At 47.9% G+C, this 23,625-nt stretch overlaps 1 protein-coding gene across 1 annotated transcript in view; it reads right to left on the bottom strand.

The window, feature by feature from the left end:
• The window catches only part of ASCC1 (activating signal cointegrator 1 complex subunit 1), a 36,771-nt gene extending 13,943 nt beyond the window's left edge, over window positions 1-22,828 (bottom strand). The window contains 9 exon segments of the mRNA XM_050898933.1: window positions 2,802-2,881; window positions 4,763-4,887; window positions 8,856-8,975; window positions 11,201-11,337; window positions 18,679-18,857; window positions 20,305-20,402; window positions 21,366-21,465; window positions 22,715-22,789; window positions 22,792-22,828. Of these exon segments, the coding sequence (XP_050754890.1) occupies window positions 2,802-2,881; window positions 4,763-4,887; window positions 8,856-8,975; window positions 11,201-11,337; window positions 18,679-18,857; window positions 20,305-20,402; window positions 21,366-21,465; window positions 22,715-22,789; window positions 22,792-22,822 (945 nt within the window). The 5' untranslated portion in view covers window positions 22,823-22,828.
• Between the last annotated feature and the right edge of the window lie 797 nt (window positions 22,829-23,625).

Consider the following 23,625-nt stretch of genomic DNA (forward strand, 5'->3'; position numbering starts at 1 on the left):
ATATGAAGTGGTGCATAAAGCATCCCCAGCTTCTTGGGACTAGACTAGACAAGCACAAAGCTAAAGCATCTAGTGCTTTTGTGAGAGACACAAATCACTCAGCTGTTGGGTCACACACTCCCTTGGGCTTTCAGCACCAGCTAGGCCAGGGAGCCTTTTTCATAGATATTCTTCAAGACAGAAGTAATTTAAACTCCCGAATGCAACTCATCCTACAGGATCTATTTTCTGAGCAGTGTGGGAAGGCACCGGCCTGCACAACCATTTATTAGCACAAATAGGAGTGTATGTTTAACTCTGTGGAACGGGTAGAACAAAGGATTATTAAATAAAATTCCGATTAGTTCAGCTGAAAGCAAAATACCAGCTGGAGCCTGGGGTAACGCAGGCATGCTATCAGCAAACATGTGCTGCCAGCGCATCTGCACACACACACCAGCTCTGACCACGGGGAGCCTCAGACTGGAACAGCAGAGCCAAGGAGTCTCCATCGTGCTCTGTGCTCTGATAGCTCAGGTCCTGCCCTCTGCTAGGCAAAGCCTTTGGCCCGACAGCGCCGGTCGTAGTTGCACAACAGGAACGACAGCAATGAAACCCGAATTTTCCAACTTTATGCCCTCCTAGCAGTAGCCCTGCTTTGTCAGCTTTCCAAGTGGGAACACGGCCACCCAACATAGCTATTGCGGAGTCCCACCGCCTGGAAACACACACGCAGCACATCGCTCTACCTACAAGGGGATGGCGCCTGCAAGCCAGCCTGCCTAACTGCAGCCATATTCATTAACAGCCCGTCGTTTAGATCATATTGCAAAAGTTAATGAAGCCACTTTGCGAGAGGGCAGCCTCCCTGAGAAGAAGATAAATAATGTATATAAAAGAGGGCTGGGAGGGAACTGGTGCATCCTTGCAAGGTCATGCTAGAATGCATCAGTGGCTGGCTGAGGCTGGGCTCCTCTGGTAAGAAGCCTGGAGCTATTTATGACTCATGTAATTAATTAATGCCAACGGGCGTTCTGCTGCAGGCACGTGGGAGACCAAAGGGAAATATGAAGCGAGCAGGTTAGGAAATGTAGTGGAGGTGGGAGAGAAGGATGACATTTCTTGTGGCAAGACATGCTTTGAAGTAATTATCAACAGTCCAAACAGCCAGCAGCTCTTTTGGCTATATCAGTACAAAATCAATTAGGAGCTTTAAAAATGCATCGGCTCATATTTCAGAGAGCATCAAGAATAAGAAGTAGCCATCTGAGGGAGGGCAGTTGCATTTCTAAGCGCCGCACAGTACCAGACCCACGGATCCTCAGACCCCACAGCGCGGTCCACAAATGGTGTGACCAGTAGAGGGAGCATCGTTAATGCCTTCCAAATCGTAAATGTTTTTGAATGAGGCGAATTAAGGAAGACTGATGGTTTGATTTTACGTGCCTCTAAAGTCTGAGGACAAGTTTAACAGAGGCAAGAAAAAGGAGCAAGGGCAAAGTGAAACGTGGGCGTACGCCTCGAAAGCTGAGTCCCTGCAGGCACTCAGGGCTCCCGACATATACCACCTTCCCTTTCTGGAGCCTAGCTCTCAGACACCGGGAGCTAACCAAAACTCGCAGATCACATTAAGAAAGGGACCACGTCTGTGGCTTTCCTGCTTCAGTTTGCAATACTGCAGTCTCACACCGAACACTCAACATGTGGCGATGCTGAGTCATAACACTGCGCTTGCAGACCGTTTGAGGACAATGAGAGCTTAACCTGATTTTGTCCCTTTGTTTGTCCTCTGTGCAGAGGAGATCAATCAGTTCCACTCCCTGCCTTCACATCCCTGTGCATCCAGTGCCTAATACATTATACAGCAAAACTGTAAACACAAATAAAGCACACCCTTTCCCTCCTCTGATGCCCTAAAGTCCTTCTGGGCTGTCCAACTCCCACCCAGCCTGCATCCTCTCTCATATCCCTTTGTTGCCAGAGTATCTTCTATCGGTTCCCAAATGTATTCAAGCATTGTCCCATCTCCCTCTCATCATAGCTGCCTGCAACAAATCCCCTCACACAATGAGGATTGCAGATTTGCTTACAACCCAGTGGTGTTTTCAATTTCTACTCCTCTGTGCTTGTCTTTTCTCCCTGGACACTTGCAGGGGCCAAGCACCACAGCACCAGTCTGACACTGCCATCTGGATGAGCAGCAGAGGCTGCCTGCAGCCTCAACCCTGGCTGGCAAAGCCTGGGAGGCTGCAGGATGCTCCCCTTCGAGCCCTACCCACCTCCACGGTCTGGGGGATCTTGCTTCCTACCCTCTGATCACCGCCAAAGCCCTCAGATCCTCGCTGGTGGGACTCCCTACTGCTATCTGCTATTTTTCCAGAGCAAAACCATGCAAATCAATAGCAGAGATTAAAAAAAAGAAGAAAAGAGTAAGTGAAATGGCAGTCAGTTTTAGTTTCATAAATATATATGAGTGAGTAGAACAAGAGCAACAAAGTACTCCTTTCTGGTGGGCTGAGAATCGACATGAGCCTGAGTCTCCAGGGTAAAACATGAGCGAAGTAAACGACAACATGAACACCCACTTAGCATTCGTGCTCCTGATCTGAGCCTCACCAGCTTTAAGAACGCTTCTGTTAAATACTGTAATGCTCCCAATTACGACTGATCTGGATTGTTTATTTTTTAAACAGATTCCCCTCCCCCCGTCCCGGGAAATCCCATAAGCCTAAGACAAAAGCAGTCTTGAAGAGGTGTTTCAACCTCTTTTGGCTATACTATATCCACAGCTGGCTCAATTTCCCTAATTGTTTCATACTGACCTTGAGGATATTTCGGCCATTAAACGACTCCCGTTCCTTGAAAGATGATTTACCAGTCATTGTATTGTTTCGCTCTTCAGCTGTAAAGAGAAAAGCCACCACCAGAATGAGCTTCAGATGGGAGAACTGTGCGTGCTGTACTTCACCCCCCACTCTCTCCCTCCCCAAAGTCAGCTGCCAGCTAATAAATCATCTTTGCCCAGTTCTTAGTGCAAAAAACCACTTCCACTTTGATTTTAAAGAGAACAAGGCTGAATACGCAGGAATTGGTGCCTCTATCGGGATCACCTACATTACCTGGAGGAAAGACCCTAAATCATAGCTACTGCTAGGGTGATTCTGTGGGGCTGATGGCTCAGTGCAACACATCTGCTTCCCTCTGGCTGATTTTAATCCCACATCCTGCCAGGGTGAGAGTCAGCACTGTGAGCGCTTGCCTCGCCTGGAACAGCACCAAATACCAGACTGAGCACGCAAGCATGCAAGCCAGGCGTGATCCGGACAGCACCTATACAAACCTCTGCTGCCTGCTCCGGGAAGCACATACATGTGGTGTGTATGCTTCTGCGGGGTGGGCACGCAGCCACACACACAGACATTAAGAATAGCAACCTAGGCCTATAGCAAGTGCCAAATGCCTACGTCTTAGATCCATTTCCCTGGAGCATGTCTGGATTTTTATATAATCCTTAAGTACATGATCTGTTCTTTCCACAGGACCTCTGCCTCACTCGGTGAATATATTCAATATTTCTTTTTCATCTCCAGCATTAACTATGAAGTCCCACTCACATCTAGCATGCTATTCAAATCCTGTACTGAATATAAAGCAACTTCTATGGCTATCTGTGTAATGCTCTCGCCATTGTGTCTGAATGCCTCACATGCCTCATGGGGTTGTTCAGAATATAGACTCATAATGCGAGACGCAGCTGCCCATGTGCCTCCCCTAACAGAGAGCCACATCAGCACTTTGGGCTCACATTTTCACCAGTTTTCAGGGCTCAATTTGAGAGCTAAGCCCCACCTTTTCAGAGTTTCTATTGCCTGAGTATGCTTATCTGACTTCAGTAGCAGTCATCCCCAAAGTCTGCTGCTGGGTGCCCAGAAAACCGTAACACAAACCATCTGCTGTTATCACTGTCCGTACAGAGTCTCAGAGAGGCAGTAACTGGAGAATACTCGATATAACCTATCGGCATTGCACGGAGGCCACTGCGCCAGAGAAAGCTACAAAAAGCTTTAGTGCAAATGCTGTTAAGGCTTGCAAACTACACAGCAGTGCCAGAGCATATGCGTGTTTGCACACGGAGAACAAGGCTGTAATATACTGCCCCTCCCTAAACGCAATGCATCTGAGGCTGCTTTATAAAGTAACGCGATAAGGACGATGCTACAGACTCCTAGAGCAGACAATCTTTTGGCAGAGACAGCAGACACTATACACTCAATAATAGCTCATATTCAACCTCGTAGCTGTCTGAATCTGATTTAACAAGACAGACACCGGAATCACGTTCCTAAACCAATGGGCAATCTTTAACTTGACCAAAGAGGATCACATTTTCATCTTGTTTAAAGGTCAGCACAGCACATCGAGCTGTTACTGAATTTCAATTTAACGTTGGGGCACAGAGAGCCCAAGGCCTCACATGGTACGCATTCCTCTCTAGCACTCTTATGAGTGTTACTGGGCGACAGGGATTTCGAAGCTATGACAAAGAATCTTAGAAAAGATCCAGAAAGTGCTCAAAGCATGCCTGCCTTCTCCAGCTCTGCTGATTGCTTTCTCATTTTCTTCTGGGTTTTATCTACTGACGTCCCCCCACAGCCTTGTAGGTATTCTTGAGATTAAGAAAAATCACAAAATTAAAAAAGCAAACATAAAAGCTAACAAAAGCATTTCCTGATCAGTGGGATTACTTTAAATGCATTTCTCAGTAAGGATGAGGGATACGCACCACTTGGATCTTTCCTGAAGAGAGTGTTCATGACCGTGGCATGCAGTTTCACCCTATCCCATTCTTTAAGCATCAGGCCGGAGGCCACAAACCGTTCCACCAGCTGATCAGAGATCACCTGCAATCTGGGAAGGCAAAAAGAGAAAGAACAGAGCCATGTAAACCAAGGAGAAAGCCCTGTGTCGTCAGCTTTTCGCTTTTCAGCCAGGGAGGGCAGCATGTGTGAAATGAAGTCTCTGCACGCACATGGGGAAAGGGAGCTAGCCTCTGATGGAAAGCGAACAGAGCCATCAGGATTCAGTTCTAATGCAAAAAGCTCTGGCTGTTTTGCAAAGCTTCCTCGTTGATCGCTTCTGCTGCAAATATTCCATGAAGAAGGGCAGATTTAGCATAGCAGAGAGCTTGTTCTCAGTGACAGATGTTATTGGGACTTGAAGGATGCATGTTTCTACTGCCAGGAAACACGATGTGACTCTCCTTACAAATGCTAAGATCTGCAGACCCCCGGGGGGCTTAGGCACCTTGACTCCTGGAGGATCTGCTCTGCTCAGGGACCGCGACCTGTACGGTGCACAGGGCTGGAGCTCGAACCCTCTCTGTCCCAAATAAGCAACCCAGTCAGTGGGCTTAATTTCTGGGAGAGCCCAGAACGTGGTGACAGAGGGCACAAACCCAGACAGCACGTCCTGGTGAATGCTCCAGCTTCAGAGCTAGTGAGCAAGCAGAATCAAAGGACTTACTGCCGCCTTCTTGTCTGGCCTCGGTCTGGGATGAAAGCGGCCGTGGCTGCCGGGCTCTGCGGACAGACCTGTCCTCGGATAAGCAGCAGGAGCAGGGAGGTGATCGGAACAATGCGCTCATGTATCCTACGTCTAAAGAGCTGAAGGAACTTCAAGGCCGCTGCTGTCCCCCACAAAATTTCTGCAGTGCCCCAGCCTTACCAAAAGCAGCATGGATGCGCTCAAACAAGAGCTTCCCAGCCCCGAAAACAAGGCAAGAGGCTATTACTCTATGCAGAAGAATTTGGGCTTCTCTCACCGCGTCCGAGGGGTTAGACAGCTCTCTGCTCCACCAGGTGCCACCACTTTGGAATCTCTGCTGCAGCGGGAGAGGCAGAGTGTGGCCTCTCTGAGGCTGGCCCCCAGAGCCCAGGGCTGCCACGCTCCGGATGCCAGCTCCTACCCCACTGCGGGTTTTGTACTGCCCCTCACGGGCTGCCAGCCCCCATGTGACGATTTCAAGACTCTCAAACTACCAATTGTCATGGTTTTCTACCACTTTCTGGCTTTACTTCAGTGATTTTTAAAATTAGCAACGACAAAGATTAAATGAATATCATTACAGACAATACTAAAACAAATTAACAGAGAATAGCTCAAGTGAAAATGGTGCTTTATTACGTTATAAAGTTAATCAAGGAAATAAAACAAATTAGAATGAATTATAATGGAAATTATTTGCCATGTGGGAGGCATCAGAGCATGATCCCTCTCTCAGTCTGAGCCATTATATGTGCAGAAGGGCTTGCCAACCCCTAATTCTGTCTGCAGTTATGCAAGCTAAGTCAGGGTAAATCAAATCTCCTGCTTTATAGCTTAAGCTGATCAAGATGATCCAAAGATCAGGAAGGAACTCCACCCCTCAGCCCTGCCAGGAACTACACAGAGCTAGCAAGATGTCTTGCATGAGACAGGAAGGCACACACCTCTCTTAAATATGGGCTGCAGCAGTCTGATCCAGCACAGCAAGCCACGTGGCCGCCGCTCTCCTCTAGTATTGGCCTTGCAGCTGAGAAACTCTGCTTTCTACCTGCCTTCCCCATTTCCCTGAGCAAAGCACAGCAGGTTTTAGCAGGCAAGAGGTGCATGGAGCTGCTCAGCAATGATCCGTCTAGCAGACCAGAAAACAAAGCAGAGTTTTCTGGAGGGATCATAATTTGTCCCCTCTTTGTAATCACCGTTTGTCCAACCCTGTGCCTGCTGGAACCTTAAAGGAAGGAAAAGAAGCTTTCACTGCTCTCCATCAACACAAAAATATCTTCTTTCCCCTCTGCAAAGCTAAACATTTTCTGGATGCTCACTAACAGTTAAGGAACTACATAGGGTAGAAGTGCCAGGTGAATTAATATGCAGGTGAGGGCAGGACCGGCCTGGGCCAAGGATAAAAACTTAAAATCACTTGGCCCTCTCTGAGCAGGCTGCTATGCAAAAAGCAAAAAAGGTGTTGCGGAAGAGAAGTCTGGCAGCCTCCAGGTGCATGCAAAGCACGAGATGTGGGTTTGGCCAAAACCTCAGCTAACAGACCTCTGTGAAGGACAGAGGAGACGAGCCCTTTCTCGGGGGGACGGGCAGGGATCGTTTTCAGTTTCAAGGCAAGGTGGATTTGAAGACCTCATCTCTCCCCCCTGCCAAAAGCAGCTCTGCCACCCCTAATACCCATCAGCATTTTCTGCCAGCATTATGGCTAAGTGGGTTCTCAGCAAAACGGATACAGCTGGCATCTGAAGCAGGCCACAGTGCTAGTACCAATAATTCAAGCGGTCCCCAGACGCGGGCAGACATCACTGTCCACTTTAGGCCCTACTTAAGGCTCTACAGGATCTCTCTACCAGCTCCTCAGGTCACAGACTTATTTTCAGATGCAAGCAGACTCGCAAGCACTGCACCTCAGAGATGATCCAGAGCTCGGTGACTCAGGAGAAGAGAGGCCCATACCCCAGCTCTCACAGCTGACACTTTGGACGCTTTCTACAACAAACCTACCGAAGGGCGTTTGGGTCATCCAGTGTCTGCCTCCGTCTCGTCTTTCTGAGTGCTTCTGCCTTGTTTCTCCCTGCGCTTCTCTTCTATCTCCTGGCTGATCTCTAGCTTGTCCTGGTTCTCCACCCACCCCCGTTTGTTTTATCTCACCTCTTTCAGGGCAGGACAGACTTCAAAGTGGAAGAGGCGAGAAGAGGAAAAGATTTCAATTCCTACTGCCTCCCAACAATTCTTACATTTTCATTTTCCCACCCATTTCCTTATCCCACTTCCGATCTCTTACTTCAACACAGCCTCCAAAGTGCGGTTTTAAGCAGAGGGCCCTCCTTGTCTCAGCCCTCGGGGAAAGGAGATGCCAGAACATGTTCTTTCTTCCCTGAGCCAGTCCCTGCTCACAGCCTCCCTCCTCCAGCTGCACTGCTCCGTGCTCCCCTGCTAGCTCCTGCCGTCCTCTAGCAACGGGAACAGACACAAAAGGGCAGCACTGCCAGAAAAAGAGAAGGCTAAGGCTCAGAGAGAGAAGGCTAAAGCTCTTTTGGCTACTGCCCTACGCCCTTCTGCACCCATCTCACAACTGGCAGCACGGAGTACAACAGCTCTTACGTTTCCCCAGTCTTCCAGAAAGCACTAAGGGAAAACACGGTGCTGCCACTGGTGACGTACTTGTCAAAAACAAGATGGAGGAAGGTTGTCCAGACACCGCCACATCCCGGGCAGCACCGTCTGTAGAGCTAAAGCCATCAGCCACAGTGGCGAACAGCACACACACACGCACTGACACCCACCAGGCTTCGAGATTTCATACCAGCAGCTCAGAAGACAGACATTTCACACCCAGCGCCTGTTCCAGGCTGCTTAGACACAAAAATCCACTCTGTAACCAAGTCATGCTTTTCTGAGGACCTTCTGGTGTTACTGGGTTTTAAGAATAATTAAGTGCTGCAGAATACGCCAGGCTGTCCAGATTAATCTGGATTGCATGTTGGGAACTAGACAGCAGAGGCCAAGTTGTCCTGCCTTCTAAGTCATCTCAGGAGTATCTCCTTGGCCATCTTACCACCGCGCGAGCCACGACACCATTATTCAATCTGACAGACTGCTACAGAAACAAATGACATCTTTCAGCTGCATCACCAGTGACTGATTTAAAGAGCAAACACATCACCGCCTTAACCAGTTTAGGAAGCAAGAATGACTTCATCTTCCTGACTGCTGGCTGAAGGACTGCTAGCAGTACGTACCAGCTTCAGAGGTCAGAGGGTTTCTCTGGCACACCGCTACTGCTGCCGCGGCACATCAAGGAGGAATGAAAGAAAGGAGCGTGGGGAACTCACCTGTCCGATCCATCCTTCATGTGGACTTTGGCATAAAGGACGTCCGTCATGGCAGGGTCATCATTCATGTACTCCACTCCTGCCACCTCCACGGTCAGGGGCTTGCCTCCAGCAATTTGGCTAAAATGCAAGAAATCCCTTACGTTAAAAAGCAAAAGATCACACCTGCTTTTGAAATACAATGCATGGTACTCCTCATGCACATGCTAAATACTTGGTTTTACTAAGGGAATGACATAAAATACATTTTTTGCTATAGTTAAACACAACTTTGAGGTTAAGCAGGACTTAAATGCTACACAGACCATATGGGGGCAGTGAACTCCACTGAGGAGTTCTTTTCTTTCCCATATCTTTCAGGTTGTTTGCACTGAAAAAAACCCAACACAAAAAAGGCTCCCTAATTTCTAAAGCTCGAAAGGCTACAGCTGCTATTGTCTCATCATCTCAAGAAATAGCATAAAAACATTTAAACTCATACGTTCAGTGTTTTAGACACGCATTAAGTCAACTTGTTAGTGTTCACAGGCCATCTCAACGTGGAGATCTCCATTTACATTTCAGAAAACCCACCAGCAGTAAAATGGTACAAGTTCTCATTCCAGAGAAGCTCCTGCCTTCCCTGCGAAGAGAGCGATCGTGACACAAAGTCTCCAGCTCGTTGATTTTCACTGGGAAAAGTACTCGATGCAGAATGCAGTTTTAAGTACATTTCAACATCCACTCACAAATGCTGGAAGTAAATAGAGCTGTTTTAAAATCAGCTCCAGCTATCCTTGCAGGAAGGCAAAACCGAAAATGTGTGCAGGATATAATATGCACTCCCACACCTGCAAACACACTGTGAAGTGTATCTGCTTCCAAACACGCCGCCTCCTTGCCTTTACCACCAGAACATCACAGGGAGGCAGGGCGCCACAGCGAAAGCTCCCTGTGAGTAAGTGCCGTTGTCTCATTTAACGCCGAGGTCTCGTGGAAAGTACAGGGAGTGTCTGGGCAGGCAGAAGTAATAAACACAAGTTAACAGTGTGAGCGTGACTTTGCTCTAACCTTGCTCGCTTCTGTTCAGCTTGCCCGAGAGACTGCCTTTGAGATTCTCAGCAAAGCTTCCCCAGGTGGAGTAAGGACAGCGCAATTTCCCCTTCCAGCATGTTTACTGGGAGGAAAACAGCACAAGTGTACTGTCGTGCACATCACACCGAGAGCGCTAAAGGCCACGTATTCTAAAAAGGGTCGAAAAGGGCACATCTACCTTCACATGGCACTGCCTGCATTTAGAGAAGTAAATGAACGCTAATGAAGGTTTATGTGGGTGGAAGGGAGCCTAAATTAATTTTCAAAGTATATTTATTTGGGTGTGGCAGGGGAAATAACCTAAAGGTTACATTCAGGTGTTGATTCCCCCTCCACTAAAGGAAATGGAGAGTAAAGAATTTCTCTGCCTCAGTTCAATTCACTTATGAGGAAGCTGGCACTTTCCAAACACTGCGGGCAGAGCCTCCCCCTGGAAACGCACTTGCATTTCTGTTCAACAGCTGAACAACTGGAGCCATCATTTTAAAGGCAGAGGTATGAATTTTGGCCATGCATTAATTCCCACAGATTTTAGCTGGCACAGCGTGGCTAATTCTTCATGCACTGAGGCAATAAATAAATAAATAAATAAATATCAAGGATCCATGCTCTATGTGCAAAAGCTTTGCAGAAATAAATAAACCAATCCCTCAGGCCATCTCCAATTTCTAAGCTCAACAGAGATAAGCTAATCACAGTGTCATTCAACCACATTTACAGTTAAAGCCTTAACATCTGCAGCTCAGTGTTAACAGGCAAGCAAGAAAGCCCCGGTCCTGGAGCAGCACTGAATGCTTCAGACTGATTACTCACACGGCTCATGCTGGCTTCCCTGCACACAGCTCCCCGCATCAAGAAATGCGTGTCAAGGACACCTCAGCATCTGCTCTGAGGCGGGAGGGAAGCAGCGTGCCAGAGCCCGCTGCAGGCAACGCGCGAAGGTAATGGAGCTCGTCCCTCCCTCTGCAGCAGGCAGCGGACAACAGCAAAAATTGCTCACGCAAAAATAACGGGGAGGTAAGTGAGAAAAAGAAATGAGTAGAGCAGGTTTTCAGGGAATGCTGAGGGTTTGAGCTGAGCTGCAAGATGCTGTTAGACTCTTTGTGACTGCTTGGTGATTTCTTCTGCTCCCATTTGAAATGTTCCAGCCTTTTTCTAAATTTCTAGAGTTGAGATAGACTATTGAGCTGCAAAAAGCTGCTTGTCAAAGCAGCTTGCTGCTTTTCCCCCACTCAAGTCCTTGGTGATGACATCCCTTTTTTATCACTTACTCCACAAAGTCCTCTTTGCATCGCTGTAGGAGGTCACACGCTTTCTGGATCTCTTGTTCGTTCAGAAGTACCAGCGTCCCAAGAGTCAGGTGAAGCTTTGCAGGGTTCTGGAACAGGCTGCTGCTGACCCCGTGATCCTACAAATCAATCAATCATATATAGGTGTCTTATCTCACACACACCCCCCCACACACCCCCCTCCACCAGAGGGATAAATACTACAGAGGAAAGGTACCAAGCCACCGGCATCAAACCTTTTATCTCTGCATCACTGGTCGGGGTGGTAGTGACTCGAAGTTGAAACAAGAAACAGAATTTCACAGGCTTTGCAAGCAAGCTCAGCCTGGCAGGCGAGGCACAGCCCTGCACCGCACGCACGCACGCTCCCTGCCTGCCTTTTCATCGGAGCTGCTAAACAGCAGCCTGGAAGCTCGTTACAACAGGCTCTAACTCAGGACCCAGGAACAGCAGCACTCACTTGTACGGGATTTTGAGAGGAGACTTCCACAGCTGTCAAAGCAGCAGCTGCCATCAGCAATGAACGCAACACAAGTCAGCACAGATTTAAAACCCGAGTTAAGTCCATTTTTTGTGCAATAAAGCTGGAACCAGCTGTAGTGACAAGCTCAAAATGGTCCCTAAATCCTGTCTAAACACAGGTTGCACCTCACAACACAAGCACAGCTAATACCAGCTCTGATAATTACATTTTTCTTGTTCCCATGTGCCCTATAGTTTGCCAAGATGAATTAAGTTTAAATTCCCTTTATAAGAAGAGCTACGTGTTGTTGCTGGGGAAGAACTGTTCCCAGGTGGAGCAGTGGTTACATTCAGCTTTAAAAAACATGCTCTTTTGTTGTAGGATATTCATAAAAATACCTCGAGGATGGTTAACACATCCATATTAAAACAATTATTTCCACTTAGTGGCCATTTCCCATCAGCACATTAAATAACCTCCACTTTTAACTCCAGAAGAAGCCAACACCACTTGCCAAGCCACTGAAGCCTTTCTCCGTCTGAAAAAAGTCCACCGACTGAGAATGACAGCTTTGAAGTTTCTAGCTGTGCTTCAGAGTTTGAAATAAAACCTTTCAGATGTTTAAACACTGCAGTATCTCAGCCCGTCAGAGTTTAATGCCCCACATCTCACTGAGCATTTTTCATGTCTAATGACAACATCTATACTCTTCTTTACAGCGGTGCTATTGGGCTGGACGAGAGATGAGCCAGCCTGCAACACGGAGGCTGGGGGCTTGCTCCAGCAGCCGCAGGCTGGCAAAGCATGGTGGTCCCCAGAAGAGAGAGAGCATGTACATACCTTCCACTGCTGCTAATTACTTTATTGCTGACTGAAACCCCAAATCGTACCATGCTAGTAGTGGCAAAGCATGCTGCAAACCTCAGCACCGTGCAGCAGCCTGAAACAAGCACAGACTAACTACGTCAGGCACGTCAGGAGCAGAGGAAAGAGGGACGGCTCCATCTCACTTCTCCCCACCTTCCCCTCTCTGCGGTAAAAGCCTTGCGGCTTCCTTTAATTCATCCTGCTGTTAACATGCATGACAGGACATGATTTCTCTCCGTCAGCCTTTTTTCTCCAGTGGTATCCATAGCCAGAGAATATTTGGCCCATCACAAAACAATAGCTTGGGTAACAGAAACTGGCAGAAAGTTCGATTTATCCTTGCCATGGACAACCAGCTGATGTCACTCCCACAGTGCACACAGATGATGTACAGTAACCAGAAAGTAGTTCACAGGTCAAAAAGCAAAAGCCCTACCCTCATTTTCTGCCCCAGCACGATTTGTACTGTAAACATCAACCTGCCCCAAAAGCAGTGTTTTCCCCTGAGCTTCCCAACACCTGAGTGTGGGCTGATAGCTGACAAAGTGATGGCACGTCACCTCCACAAGCCACGCTACCGCTGCTGGGGAGATTAGCAGGGAAGAGCAGTGCACAGTGGGCAGGCCAAGACCTAGATAATCTTCCTGATTTACTCCCTAGTATTTCAGACAGCTCCAAAAAACCCTGCTTACACCCCTACTCTTTCACAGGCCGGCAGAATCCCACTTTTCCCACGCATAAAATAGATGCTACGTCAGAGGTAGCTCTCCCTGGAACAGGCAATATTTCTGCGGGCGTCTTAGCAGCCCTTCATGGCTGGATACTGCTCGCCAAGATGCAGAAAAGCTTGAACCCACTTACTCTAATCCCAGATTATGATATGCTATCAGTAACCTCTGTGTTGCCTCACAGGAAGCTGTCCTGTCCAGTGGTATCCATCCTCTGCAACCTGACCAGCAGGGCCCGACAACAGAAATGCAGAGCCTAGAAATACGTGTTCATAACTACTGCTAAGGAAAAATCACATCCTCCTCCAGGGAGGACGAGCCCAAGAGACGTGATCTTGTCAACGTTTTGATTTTGGGGCTTTATGGACATCTTCCAAATACCTAAGGAACCCTCTCAAGGTAAGCTACAACCATAAAAGCAGGAGTGAGGAGTGAGATTCAGCATCAGAGATGGGCAGAGGGATCCACCGGGATCTAAGCCATGCTCTCCGAGTGCCTTTCGGTGACAAGCTCCTCTTTCACCGGTTTTCTCCCCTGTGCAGTGGAAGGTGAGCACTCCTCATAGCACAAGCCGCAGTGGCTTGTGGCAAGCAGTGGCTTCCAGCCCTAACGAAAGCAGAGCACCAGATTAGGGGAGGCGAGGTGTCACAGCAGGGAATCCCCATATTCTGCAGGGGAATCTGAAAGAAGCGTATTTGCAGGAACTCGCTGGCAGATACAAACACATAAAACAGACTCTACCGTCTCTCTGAAAATCTGCTGTTCAAACTTGGGTTCTCTAAGGATGTACTGAGAGGCGGGAAGAATATCGCCTTTACGCACCATCCGTATGTGATGACTGTCCATTTTAGCTTATGCCTCTCCCTGACACTGCCCTGTCATGGTCAAAAAACCAACTCATTTCCACTCAGCCTTAAAACTTCTTTTTTTTCCTCCCTCCTGCTACTTAGACTTCTACCTTTGCTCTCCTCCTTTAGAAGGAACACAGAAAGGGGTTTATGTGGAGTCTTCACCTCTCTTTGCAAAGCCCAAGCACGCTGTTCCTCCAAATCTAAGGCCCTGTAGTAGGGAAACCCTAGACCACAACACACTTCAGGCCTCCTACATGACAAGGCAAAGGATCAAACTCCTTCGCTCTTCCCCCCTGGCTGTGTCCTCTCTACTGTCTTAAGAGCTTCCAATGTTTGCAGACAGCTTTATGTTTTGGGGTTTTTTCTTAATAGCAGGATACTGCATGCCAGCTATATGCCCTCTCCCATCCTGATCCACAAACAAAGGAGCGAGCCAGAAAAACAGCATTTCCTCAGAACTGACTGAAGAGCTGCAGGCTGAAAAACCCCTCCCACTTTCTGTCCCTTCCACTCTGAGATATAATATCTCATTAGCAATGTTTGATATTTACAGGTTGCCATATATTACAGCAATCATTTCTTTTCCATGCTACATCTGCAGCCTGTTAAGACTGCAAATGCTGCGTTTGCACAGCTCTGAAAGACCCAACTGTGATTCTTCACGGCAATATGACTGTGAAATCTCTTCCCTTTTCCACCTGCATACTCAGACAGACGTTTCAGTCCTCCTCACTCCGACACTTACGTGACTGTGCGAGGAGACTTCCAAGGTCATCCAGTCATCCGGACCTCCCACTGCACCACATCAGTAATGAGCCTGTCCAGGTGAGCCACCTCCCCGTATTCATATTAAATTAGCCTCAAAAGAGCCTCCCCTCGGCCCTGCTCCATTGCCTGGCAGCCCTGACCATACAATAGCGTGACTGACACCTGAAGCGTTCCGTATTTCAACACAAGGTTCATCTTATAAAAGGTCTTAAAGACACACACACACAAAAGTTAGAAAGCATATACCCGCCAACAGAATCCTCTGCTATAAAATGTAAATGAATGGTTGTCGTGGTAACTGCTTCGGAGAGAAAGAGAGTCCCTCACAAATGCTCAATGGCCAGACGAAATCCTCACACACGCACACCTGGTCCTTTCCCTTCCTTACCGTTATTGCCGAGCTTCATTCAAAGACTGGAGTTTACCTAATTCTGCAATGTTTCGCACCAGCAAATTGCGACAGGAAGAGAAGCGCACCGCTTCTGTCACTGAAACCTATTCAGATTTCTCCAAGTATCCTGAGAAATCCCGTTGCTTTGGACAAATCTATAAGCTCTCTTATTGCTCTGTGAGGCACAGTTTTGAATTACTGTTTTTCATTACTGATGTGCTTTCTAGCAGACCCTGCTGTGAGATAAAGTGGTATTAGAGTGGCATTACCGGCTGGTGGAGTGATTGAGAGAGATACGGGGCTGCAATATACTCCTTGAACTAACAGGCAGCAATATATCTAGAAACCCTTTTGCTAATACCAGGAGAAGGAAGGGGAGAAAAATAAAGTACCATATATTCCTAGGCTATACATATGCAAACCCCCAAATACCTGCTACTGACCAAATTCTACATTTCAAACTAAAAATGGAAACTCCAGAGCTGATGTAAGCAGTACCAGAAACATTTCAGGCCCTCCTGAGAGGCACAGGGCACCGAGCAGTGCTAACATGACCCCGCAGCTTCCAGGCCAGGGCACCTTGCGCCCACACAGCGTGGAGAGCAGGAACTACAGCCCCAGACCTTCTGCCTCCACCCATATAGATGTGTCCTGATGTAGGGTAGCTTCAGCTGCCGCCGTTTTGGGAGATTCCCGAAAGCACCTTGATGACTCGGCAGCAGCAAAAGGCATGCTATGTCTCGAGTGCCGCACTCTCTCAAAGATAGTGCTATTACTGGTATTAGGAGGATTCATGCCTGGGTGCTGGTTCTGAGTAGAGTTCAAGCCTGATGTTACTGAAAGCCAGAAGTAGCTGTTAGGCTGAAATGTGTTCCCACGTCCACATCCACGCTGTAGGATCCCTGACCATGAAGCAGAGCCTTACAGGACTCAGTGCTGTCCAGACACAGAACAAAAACTGTGGGAGAGACAGAAGGTCAGGCAAGAGGATGAAAAATTAACATGACTAGCCTGGTCAGCAGTGGTCTCAGCACTCCTCTGACCAAGCTTGGGTTTCTGCAGCTTTCTAGGACAAGGAGCACGTGAAGGTTTGCAGACGTTCCCAGGCAGCTCCTTCTGAATGTGACTGACAACACCGGGGAAAGCACCAAGACAAATTTATGAACATATTTCTAAGTGGATGGCAGACCTCATTGCCTACCCAGGGATGCAAACTGATACTTAAGAGTGAGCAAGAGAAACAATGTGACAGAGACAAGATCAGGAGGGGTCTGGAGAGCAAGTAAGAACACCAACTGAGGCTGGGCCAATGAAGGGCTACAGAGATGCAACCAAACCAGCAGGCAGGAAAAATGACCCCTCTGCAAGGAGAAGAGCTAGTCTTGTGTGAGGCCAGTGTGCTGCAGGATTAAAGACACTGGATGAGAGCATGAACGACAGCATTAGCTGCAAAGATGAATAAAAGAGGCCACATCTTAGAGATATGACACTGAAAGGATTCGCCTGACACTGAGGCAGCCTGGAAGCCAGAACCCAGCAAGACGTATGGGGTGACACTGAGGTTACTGCCCTGCACATCAGGCAGGTCTGGGTTTGCTGTCCACGGGGAGGGACAAGAGAGATCCACAGGACCTGTTGGCAGACAGCTAGAGGGAGGAGGTGGATCAGATAAGCGGAGTCCAGGATGCCAAGGCTTCAAGCAGAGCAGGGCCAGATCTTGAGGGAGATCAAGTGAAAGGACTGTAACAGCCATAAGCCCAGGTAGAAGGCGATAAAGGGCAAGAGAAACACCAGACTGAAAGCAGCGGTCTCAGTCAGGGCCAACGGCATGAACAGCCACTACCAGAGCCCCGTGCTGAAGCTACCGGCCCCTCGAAGAGCCGCTTCTCTCCCTGTAACTTTGGTGTGTCCTCGCACAAGGACTGGAACTAGAAACCAACAGAGGGAGCCAGGCCACCACTGACACCAGCCCGAGGTCCGGCACTCTCTGTCCAACCAACACTTTCTCAGGCTAATGTTTCCACCCCCTGTCTTCAGCGCTTTCCTTTAATAAAGGTAAGCTTTAATAAAGGTAGCTGCCACTGGCTAATGGGGATAGACGATCAAGCCAGTGATATCCTCCTAGCCCGAGGAAAGGGTGCTCACAGCATTGCGCTGGTTGCTAATCCCTGGGTCTGTTGGCCAATTTCAGTTGTATTTAACATCAAGTGGAAACCTGAGCAATAGAAAGCTCCTAAGACGTCATGCAAATAGGCAGCTGGGCGGAGATGAGGGACTTAAATCAGAACTGCCAGGAAAGACAAGACTACAAAGCCAGCTCAGTTCCGCTCTTGGAGATGAGACAATTGACATGCAAGTGACCACGAAAACTTGAGCAAGAACTCGTATCTCCCCAGATATCAGATAATTCACATCCATAGCATGAAGACATAGGAAACTAAACTTCTTAGGCTGTGCTATCTGCAAGATTATATTTTCCCCTTTGAAAGGCACAAGCAGAAGTGACGGACACGAAGGCAAGAGTATCAGCCCACAAAACCCTGCTGTGTGTATGCAATCTAACCTGCAGTGGCCACAGAGAGGAACTCTTCTCTCTTGCCTAGAGATGTCCTGCCAGCAGACTCGGAGGACACGGCAATTTAATAATACCATTCCCTCTCCTCAGCCTGGCCCTGTGCATTGACATACCACTTCTGTCAAACTAGAAGCATGCTAAAAGAAACCAGGGAATACACAGCTTTCACATCATCCTGTTCCTCATTTCCTTATGCCTAACTATTTCCTGCTGCTATCAATGCACGATCTGAAGCCAAGTAGGAGGGACGGCCAGCACAAAATCTCATGAGGAAGAAGGGGAGCAATTAGATTTGCAGGATGGCATGTGCTACCAAGTCATTTCTCGCTCAGCCCCAGTAATGGCACCCATCTTCCTTCACTGTCAGTAACCAAAAGAAAAGTGAAATAGAAGCAGCAGCAAACTTGTGAATTCCTACCTGGTTTCACAGTTATGCAGAAATCATATAACATGTAGAAAGGTCCACTACATTATTTAGTGGCTTTCCTATTAAAAACAAAAAACTCCACCAAAAAAACTCCAACCCTCTTTTGAATCTTAGATATCCTCCCACCTAGGAAAATCTCTAAGGAGAACAAAGTATTTTACTAACAATTTACTAAGTAAGCCACTCCACTTTCCAGAAGATTTCACAACAGCACTCAATAAATTCACAGCAGATCCGCCAACTTAAGTAAAAGGCCTGTTAAAAATACATTCCTAGGAAATAGAATAGAATAAGGCCTTCAAGATAAATGCCAAAAAGCTATCTCAATAAATGAAATGGCACTCTGCTGAAGGGCTTCCACTTGATTTTAATTCCTATGTGGATCTTTACCTTTGAGCATTTCTCCAACACTTCCTCCTTGAACTGCAGGAACTTCTCCTGGATGGCGGGCTGGTTGAGAGCGAAGGACAGGAAGTGTGTGAAGGGCTGCTTCTTACGGAAGCTGTCCAGGAGAACATCGATCCGCGTTCGGGCAGAGATGACACCGCTGCGATGCTGCCCTGTAATCACTACAAGGAAACAAAGCGGTACCTGTCTGGTTTCTGTGAAGCTACAGTGAGACTACCGACACCCATGCCCATGCAAAATAAAGAGTAATTAAATGGATCATGATTTTACACGACACTTATCCGTGCACTTTAAAATACCAGTATTGGAGGATATTGTGAAGGTAAGAACATTTCACCCAGGAGATGCCAGGAGGGAATTAGAAAAACCTGCACAACAGCATCTCTCTGCTGTTAGCCCCAGGCTCACTGAAGAAGCGTTAGGAAGTAAAACCCCCAACCATGCAGAGAGAAATCTTGCCAGACTCCCCGCTTGACTTAAAATGCCTGACACGGCTGTGCTTTCCTCTGTAAAGACAGGATGATGCCATCAAAAGTATCCCTCTGCTCTCAAGAAAGTCACCTCTGAGTGCCTAAAAAACAATAACTAAGAGTCTGCCATTTCAGCGGCTCTTCAGATTTCTAGAGCATTATTTCAAGTTTTCATAAAGGCAGTCAAAGTGAAAAAGGAAAGAAAATCTATCAAAGATCAAGATGGCCTGTATCATTTGTGCATGCACTTCAAGGCACCAAACAGAGAACACTTGAGCTTGAAAGGAAAGAACTGCAAGGAGCAAAATTTTCTTGGCTTCCTATTATTACATGTTTTCAACATCTCTCAACCTTCCTAATAGTCCTTCACGGTTCTCAGGAAGAAGTCAAGACCCACTTCTCGACAAGTACTGCCACGTTCCTGTGCAGCACCACGGCTGGATCCCCCCGTCACTTACTCCTCACAGCTCTGTCACGAACGCAACTGCACACCGTGCCAATTACCACCGGAGCATGCGTAAGGGGCCCTCTGGATATCCACTCAGGCAGAAACCCGCAAGGGCCAGCCCTTATGAGCAACGCCTCCTTTCTTTTTAAGTCACTGGAAGTGATGAGAAGGAACATACAGTACAAGAAAGCCCGCTCTCGCTATCAGGATCAAGTGACAACACCAGAAAGGCAGCAATGTCATCAAAATGCTTCTCATATTAAAGCAGATGCTGAAGTTTATTTCGTGCATAAATATACAACACGGTAACTTTTTCTGGATGTATATTACACTTTCTTATTAACGGAAATGGTATTATTTTAAAAACAAAACAAAAAAAAATCCAGCACATTCAGGCCCAGAGTTCTCAAGCCAGTCATTTAAGGCCCAGAAGTGACTTCAGTGAGACTACTCATAGGCTTAAAACAGATTTGTTTTTCCCCCAAAAACGTTACACTGCTTTATAAGGATTTATAGACAGAAAAAATAAACTCAGGAGAAAAGCAAAGTGACCTTCCCAGGGCCACAGAGTCAGGGCCATGTCAGAAGCAGGAATTAAAGGAAAAACACCTCCTATACCCCCTCCGCACTCAAATCGTGTCTGTGCAAGAGCCGACGAGAGAACACCCATTTTGTTCATGTTAAACTCACCAATTTGTCCTTCCGCTCCAGGCTTGGGAATGCTGATGGAGGTTCGAGTCTCTGTTTCTAGTCTCTTCTTGGTTTCCCCTTTCTTCCCAATGATGTACCTGGAGGCACAAAAGTGCAAGAGAGTCACTCACACAGGGTCGCTGGGCCACTCTCCATCAAGTGTGTCCAGGCAGCAGATGAACCGTGCCACAGACGAACCAGGCTCCGAGCTGGCTCCAGGCAGCCGGGTCCCCTCAGCCTCGGTATCTCCGTGCTAGAGGGATGCACGCACTCAGTTCCACGCACAGGACCCGGTCCAGGCACGGAGGTTACTCCCGAGACTCCGCGCGTGACCAGCCCAGGACCACGGGATGATGTTGAGCCGTGACTCACAACTGGCTTAAGCTAAAATAAGTCAGTAGGTCCATGACAGCTCTGCCCAGCACATCCAGCCACAGCTTATTCGTCAGCTGGGTTATCCCTTTTTCCCATTACCCCAGCTGACAAAGAACTCAGGGCTCTTTTTCTGCTTTTTGCTTTGCTCAAGGTAGTCATTTGCCAGCATCCAAATACACAACAGAACACTTTTCCTTCTCTACATTTCAGTAAAACTATTCAACCAAGAAAACTGTCAAAAATAACTAGATAAAGCTTTGAACACTACAGGCTTCCCAGTAAACATCAGACTGGAGTCAACAGTCAATTCCAGTCATGTGTACTTTCTCTCAAAGCTTTCACAAACTCCCCCTGCCAGGCTGCTCGCCCCAGTTCTTCCTCCCCTTCTGCCACCCTCCCTGACGCTTTTATGTTCAAGTGAAGAGATGCTCAAAAACTCTCCTGCCAGCAAGAAAGCACCACCTGCTGTCTCTGTCACAGGGAAGGCTAGGAGTCAAGCGTGGCACAACTGCACTAGAAAGGCATTGCCAATTTTCCCTTCCCAAATGCTAAAATCCACGTCCACATCACGGAATACATTTCGGAGATCCGGCACTTAACCCTGACCTCAAAAAACCCAATATTCTTCGCTCAACCGCTTCCTCAGCCGGCGGCAACTCAAATAAACCAGAAACACACAGGCTCACTTGTATAACAGGCTGGGAACCTCCACTCTGCACTGGAAGCCTTTCTCAGTCTCTTCCACCACAAAGGCATCACAGGGTTCGTCTGCGCAGTCACTGGGGCCTACCAGAAAAAAAGACAACAGACCTTGTACAACCTCTGTAAAGTCTGGCAGTGCTTTATGTAGGACAATAGTCTCACAGTTGCCTTCTCCCAAGGTTAAATAAAGGAAGAAATGGACTCCCCTCCACTGTGGCTAACTGCTTTTTATTTCACCTTACTACCAGCTCTGGAAAACATAATGACTGCTTCTAAATCCACCGGGCTGGGAGGCGTAGGAAAGCAGTAGTTACAGCCCAGGTTTTCTCTCAGCTGGAAGTTGTGCAACTACCCAGTGGGAACCGTCTCTTCTCCTGGCAGGGTGGAAGCCACCAGCCCATTCAGAGACCCGAGCAGGAATTTAAAGTCGCAGAAGAATACAAATAAAAGGTGAGGATAGTTTTGGTTCAAGGGTTCAGGTACAGTGTTTTGGAAAAACAGAGGAATTCTCACACCCTCGGCACGGAGGAATAGACACGCCTTTCATCCGCGGGCCATTCAGTCATGCCTGTTAGGACCAAACATGACTTCCAGAAAGAGGCCATGGTTTCTATCTCCTCTCCAACACATACAGGGACGAATTTGTGTGGTAAGCAGCTTATTAAAGTTCTGTTCAATCTATGGAAAGGCAGGGTGGAAAGAGAAAGAGGACACAACAGCCACAACCCTTTCCATTGGAGAAATAACAGGTGAGCTTTTCTGCGCCCACAACTCACACAGAACTACAACAAACATACAGGCAGAAAGATAAAGTAAAATACATCGGAACAGGAAGAATTTTGCCCCCCAAATAGGTAACACCTTCCAAAAGCCACATTATAAGAGGGCAGTTCATCATGGGGCAAACATTGCAAGGACAGAGGATGTTTAGCGAGCAGCTTCCACTCCTGCCGTATCTGCAAATAATCACACTACCGAAAAGAAAGGCACTTCAGGAACCTGGGGAAAACAGATCTACAGAGTTAATTTGTTTTCCCCTTTTACCGGAGATCTTTCACGGCCAGCAAGCAAACTGACAGTCAGCAGCACAGTCACCCAAACCCACATTAGGTAACTGGGATTACGCCCCCTCTTTGGCCAGCAGGATCATCAGGGACCAATCCAAAGCATTTTTCTCCCTCTTGAACATCTCACTCCACCGCACGGGCAGGTCCTTGTGCACATAAAGACATCAGAGACGACACCAAGAGCTCCCTGGGTCCCCAGTGTCGACGCTTTCACCTGCAGCACATCCTGACAGCACCACGGTCACCCCTCGCACGGCACTCTTTACCTGCACAGAAATCCTCCTCCTCCTCGTGCTGGTAGGCCTGCTCTTGAATGAGATTCTTCCTGTACACTCGCCCCCGATCCTTATCAGGGTGGGCCGCAGAACGTCCATCCTGCTCCTCCTCCTAATGCAAAAACAAAGACCGCTTTGCTAACTTATGCCAAGGAAAGGTAAATTTCTATGTTTCCTCGTGGATAATTTGTAAGAGGCATCAGGGGAGCTCTGAGGCGCTCAGCAGTGAAGAGCGAGGTCTGTACCTCCAGAAGAGCAATAACTCCTTCTATGCGTGTTTACGAGAGACTTCAGAAAGGCAATACCTTCTCAAACCTTACGTCACCCATTCCAAGACTAATTTTATGAGAACTTACAAGTATACCCTTTGTCAGCTCATAAAGCACAATCAAGTAAAAACGGGAAATTTAAGCAATGTAAGATACGTAACGAAGCATCAGGTTTTTTGCCCTTGCAAGGAGGTCAGCGACTGATCACCGCTCTCCCTGAAACTCACAGGTTTTAGCTAAAACTCACTGCGGCCTCAGTCAACGTGCCGTTTCAGCCCCGTTCGGGATTCTGAACAGTTTCACCTCGTTATTTCCCATAGCTGCAGACAAAGAGAGACCCCAGCCTCTTGCAAGGATTCCCCTACAACACCCACCTCTCTCAAAATACCTGTCGTTCTCCGTTAGTTTCTCAGAGGCCCAAAAGGAGCTTTTCAAAAGCAAACCCAGTTCCCCGGATCCGCTCGGGAAGCGGCTGGGGAAGGGAAACAAAGCGCTCCGAGGGGTCGGCGCTGGCTGCCGTAAGCGGTCACACCTCCTGCCCCCCACCTCAGAGCACCGTGGTAAGCCTGAGGCATGCGCGCACAAGTCCTACGCTACCCCGCGTCGTTCCAAACGATACTAGAAACGTGGGGC

The sequence above is a fragment of the Gymnogyps californianus genome, chromosome 6 (genome assembly GCF_018139145.2).
Source record: "Gymnogyps californianus isolate 813 chromosome 6, ASM1813914v2, whole genome shotgun sequence".
Taxonomy (NCBI): Eukaryota; Metazoa; Chordata; class Aves; order Accipitriformes; family Cathartidae; genus Gymnogyps; species Gymnogyps californianus.